Raw genomic sequence first — 5000 nt, forward strand, 5'->3', positions numbered from 1 at the left:
CATTAATATTTATACATACCACAATCTCTATGCCTACGGCCGAAAACAGAATTATCCTCACCACCACCATCACCACCACCACCATCATAAACAACCTCCTACGACTGATACACTAAATCATCATCATCATCATCATCATCATCATCGTCATCATTACGCGAACAACTGTCATAAAAAATTTCCTTGGAATGACAAACGAAATTATTATTATTATTATTATTATTATTATTATTATTATTATTATTATTATTATTATTATTATTATTATTATTATATCATTTACATTACGAGCACCATTATCATAAACAGCTTCCTTCTGCCGGTAAATCCACCTGCCTCGTGTCTCGCTAATCCACCACTCCCTCCACCGCCCCCTTCACCTTCCACCTCGTCATCCATTCACCTCTTTGAAAATCTATCGCTCCCGTTTTCTTTTTCTGTAAGAGCGGGGTGTAAATAAGAAAAAAAAAAGACTAAAAATTAAGACACACACACACACACACACACACACACACACACACACACACACACACACACACACACACACACACACACACACACACACACACACACACACACACCGGGATTTCAGTTTCTAAGTGAGAGAGGAAGTGAGAGGAGCCGGAGTTAATGTCTTGATGCAGTGATGTTGGTGTTGACAGGACTAAGCCGCGACATCCTGTTTGTCAATGAAGTGCCTCAAGGTTACGATGGCTTAATGCAGATGACCAGTGCATGTATAGGTGTATGTATAGATGTATTAGCTAACCGTCTAAGTGGTATAGAAGGCAATGGGCGAAGGGAAAGGAAAACATGAAAGGAAAATGGAAGCAGAAGAAATATGATTGAGGAAGGAATGAAACAGAAATAAGATATAAATTATGGGACAAAGGAAATGCCAAATACTTATACACAATACGAACACCACACGTCACCACCGGCGGACACACCATACATATCACTTGACTCACCTGTAACTTATTTTTGGTCGAGTTTTTCTATAACTGTCTTAACATTTTTCGCTTCGTTCCACTCATCCCACGCTCTAATAACCTTGATATGCTGCGCCAGATGACCTCGTTAATGTTTTTTTTAATTTTTTTATTATTGTTGTTGCGGCGCCATAACTCAATTAATCCATCCCCAACAACTTCCGTCAAAAAATCTGCGGTGTTAGTGATGGTGCCTCGCCTCGCCTCGCCTCGCCTCGCCACAACGCTCACCTTCACGTAACTGTCATATTCCCATTGTTTATTCACTTCCTGCAGTCATATTCCCCACTTGGTTATTCACTTTCCTTTCTTAACATTTTCTCTTCGACAAATTCCCACCAGGACGTCTCTCTGTGGGTATTCTCTCATTTTGAATAGACTTGGTAGCGTCTTTGAACAAAACTATTTCTGTTAGTCGTTGTGGTTTGGTTAAGTTTGGTTTGGTTAGTTTGAATCGAATTTGGTTTGGTTTGGTTCGGTTAGGTAAAGTCAGATTTCGTTTTTTTGTTTTTTTAACGTTGTGTTAGGTTAAAGTTAGGTTTCGTTTTGTGTGGTTTGGTTTGGTCAGGTCAAGTTAGGTTAGGTCAGGTTAGGTTAGATAAGATTAGGTTTGCCTTGGTTTGGTTAAGTTAGTTTAGTTAGGTTTGGCTAGGTAAGGTCAGTCAGGTTACATTAGATTAAATAAGGTTTTATTTTATTTGGTATGGTTACGTTAAGCGTGAAATTAATAAGGAGGAAAGCAAGTGTGCGGTGGGGAAAACGTCCAGGACGGAATAAGTCATGGGGGGCGGTATGTCCGGAGGGGGAAAACATCCGGAGGGAAACACGTCGTACGCTGCACCTTCAAATCACCCCCACGGACACACCTAATGATATCCTGTTACCTGCTCCGAGCGAGTGTACCTGTTCACGACAACATCTCGGCAAGTTGCTCTGGTTTTCAACGTTAAACTTTTCCACTTGCCAAAGATAACACACACACACACACACACACACACACACACACACACACACACACACACACACACACACACACACACACACACACACACACACACACACACACACACACACACACACACACACACACACACACCTATGACCTTTGACGTTGACATGTCTTTCGTATATTGGAAGTTGAAGGACAAGTATAAAGTTTTTTTTTTTTTTTTCCCGATACACGTGAAAAGATTACAGGGGAGAAATAAGAGTGCAGTTAGTACAGCGTTATGATACTGGCAAAGCACGAGGCGCAAGTAGCATAAACAAAAATGCAGTAATTTCCACAAGGGCGAAGAATCCTTAAACTATGAAGTAGGAAAAAAAGAAAAAAAAAATCCTTCATACGTTACAAACACACGTAAATTCCTTCTTACGCTGAGAGGAAAGGCTGACCAAGAGCTGAAAACACACGAGAAAGAAACTGCCTATAACCGCCTATAGTTACCCCGGGCCCAGAAAAGTGAGTTTATTCCAGTTCTCTTTCCTTGATCTGCTTTTCAATGGTTACTTCATCCTTGCCCTCCCTGGCAAACTTGGCAGCATCTTTGAAAGTTTTGCTTTTCAGCTTCAGTAGTCTTGAACATCTCACTGGAGGAGTACTTGAGTGAAACGTGCTACTCTCGACTCGACAAGGGCGACACGAAGGCAGCGGTGTACCAAGAGTGTTCCTCAGCACGCCGCGTCACCTGGCAGGCTGGAGTGTGCTGCCCGACACCTGCTACTCCCCTTTGATGCTAAGACCAAGTCGTCATCCTACACGAACTGCGGTTTTAATATTGACGCTTTCAATAGCACTGTATCGATTTGACTATATTTTACATGCCATTACAGGATACTCGTATTTTCGACTTTGAACTACCACAATAAACGCAGATACACATTTCCCGTTACCTTCCCTAATCCAGCCATCCTTTACACAAAAGAGAAAAGAGGAAAAGGAGTAAAAGTACTGTAATACATTTTTTTCATTAGTACCCAGTAAGAAAAAATAGCAGAGCGAAAGAAAACGCTTATTAGATTCCACGCTTTTATTTATTACTATTATTCTCGCCTCCCGTGCACTTCCCTTCTACCAAAACACCCTCACTGTTTTGTGTTGTGTATCTGAAGGTAAACTGGCTAGGTATGTGTACTGTGGGAATGCGTGTGTGCGTGCATGAGTGAGTGCGTGTGTGCGTGCATGGATGAGTGAGTGAGTAAGTGAGTATGTGAGTGACTGACAGAGTGACTGACTGACCCACTCACTCCCTCATTCGCCGACAGATCTGTTAAGTGAGTGACGAGTGGGTGATCCAGCCAGTGAGTATGTGACTGACTGACTGACTGCATAACTGACTGACTAATTGTGCCTGATGAGTGAGTGACTGAAGAAACGAACGAGGAGCGAGTGAATGAATGAACAAGTAAGAGTGAATGAGTGAACAAGCAGGCAAGCAAACACACGTACAAACAGCAAAGCAAACACGACAGCTGGTAAGTAAGTCAACGTGTCAAGTAATCGCAAGCCCCTCACTGGTCCTTCACTTACAAGATTTCACCTGGCCTGACCGTGACCTGCATGACTACAACCCCGCGTCCCTCCTGACATGGCGATTACAGACACAGGAAACTTAGCAAGAGCGCGATGAGGGTGGTAGTGACAGGACTATAGGGGAGATCTTGGTGGGTCTCTTTTGTGACGACTTGATATAGAAATGTTGGGTTGCCATGGGATATTTAAGTTAGGTTATCCTGATGTAAGGAAAGTATTTTTTTCCTTGGGTAAGATGATGTAATGATTAGTTATACACATCATTACAACTGCTTCTTCACTGTATTATACCTGATCAAACCTTTACCTGAATAACAAATCAGCCTAACGTAACTTAACCTAACGTAATCTAATCTAACATAACTTTATCAAATCAAGTCACATCCCATAAAACCCAACCGAACCGAACCTTAACTAAACTAGATTCACGTAATTTAATCTGTCCGCCACTTACGTACGCACAACCATAACTGACTCAGTGAATAACCAACAATTTCGCCTGTAACATATACAACGATGAACTACACAACGTTACGAACCAGAATCTTTTTTTTACCAGAGCGAGACGGGCGTGATCTTCAAACAATACCAGTAAGTCCGCATGCTCGAGTTTCCCGCACACACACACACACACACACACACACACACACACACACACACCTGTCCTGCCGCCACGCTACCTACCTTCTTGCTCTTCCTCCTGAACCTCATGGCGGGAAGTCGGCGGCGCCCTAGGTTCCTGGAGGACAGGCGCTGCTAGGGCGGCCCCCCTGGCACACGGCAACATCGCACACGTACTTGGCAACACGGTATGGATGTCATGTTCTTGCCCCGAGTTAGGTCTTTCTTCCAATGTTTCTCTGTCGCCTCTGTGGTGCAATAAATCTGCCTGATATAGATTCACGGACCTTCACACGACTACACTGTTACGCCACGCGACGCGGATGAGAGAGCTGACTGCCTGACGGACTGACTGACTCACTCACCGTCTTCTCCCCACTGGCCACTCACCACTCACCACTCGCCGCCGCCGCCGCAGCCGCCGCCGCCTTCCCCTTCTGGTCATTCTTCGAACTTTGCTATTTATACACACTGGCTATTTATTTCTCACGGGATGCGGCGGCGGTGGAGACGAGGGGTGGATGGGTCACTCGCGCACACACACACACACACACACACACACACACACACACACACACACACACACACACACACACACACACACACACACACACACACACACACACAACGTCTCTAAGGGCACTTAAAAATCGCTGATGGTCAATTCAGATCTGATGTTATTTTATGGCCGAGCTGTTTGACCGAGAAGGATGAGAAAGAAAGAGAGAGAGAGAGAGAGAGAGAGAGAGAGAGAGAGAGAGAGAGAGAGAGAGAGAGAGAGAGAGAGAGAGAGAGAGAGAGAGAGAGCTGGGGGCTGGAGCGGCGGAGACACAGGTGGCCACAATAGGGAACCA

At 44.2% G+C, this 5000-nt stretch overlaps 1 protein-coding gene across 5 annotated transcripts in view; it reads right to left on the reverse strand.

Annotated features, from left to right (window-relative positions):
• LOC135091795 (FERM domain-containing protein 4A-like) overlaps nt 1–5000 on the reverse strand; it is a 149902-nt gene that overhangs the window by 116522 nt on the left and 28380 nt on the right. For 2 of the 5 annotated variants that reach the window (XM_063989783.1, XM_063989793.1), the window contains exon 2: nt 4210–4394. The exons of the other annotated variants lie outside the window; for them this stretch is intronic. In XM_063989783.1, coding sequence (XP_063845853.1) covers nt 4210–4236 — 27 coding nt within the window. In that variant the 5' untranslated portion in view covers nt 4237–4394. The remainder of the gene's footprint in view (nt 1–4209; nt 4395–5000) is intronic. 5 annotated transcript variants of the gene reach the window in all.

The sequence above is a fragment of the Scylla paramamosain genome, chromosome 3 (genome assembly GCF_035594125.1).
Source record: "Scylla paramamosain isolate STU-SP2022 chromosome 3, ASM3559412v1, whole genome shotgun sequence".
NCBI classification, from domain to species: domain Eukaryota; kingdom Metazoa; phylum Arthropoda; class Malacostraca; order Decapoda; family Portunidae; genus Scylla; species Scylla paramamosain.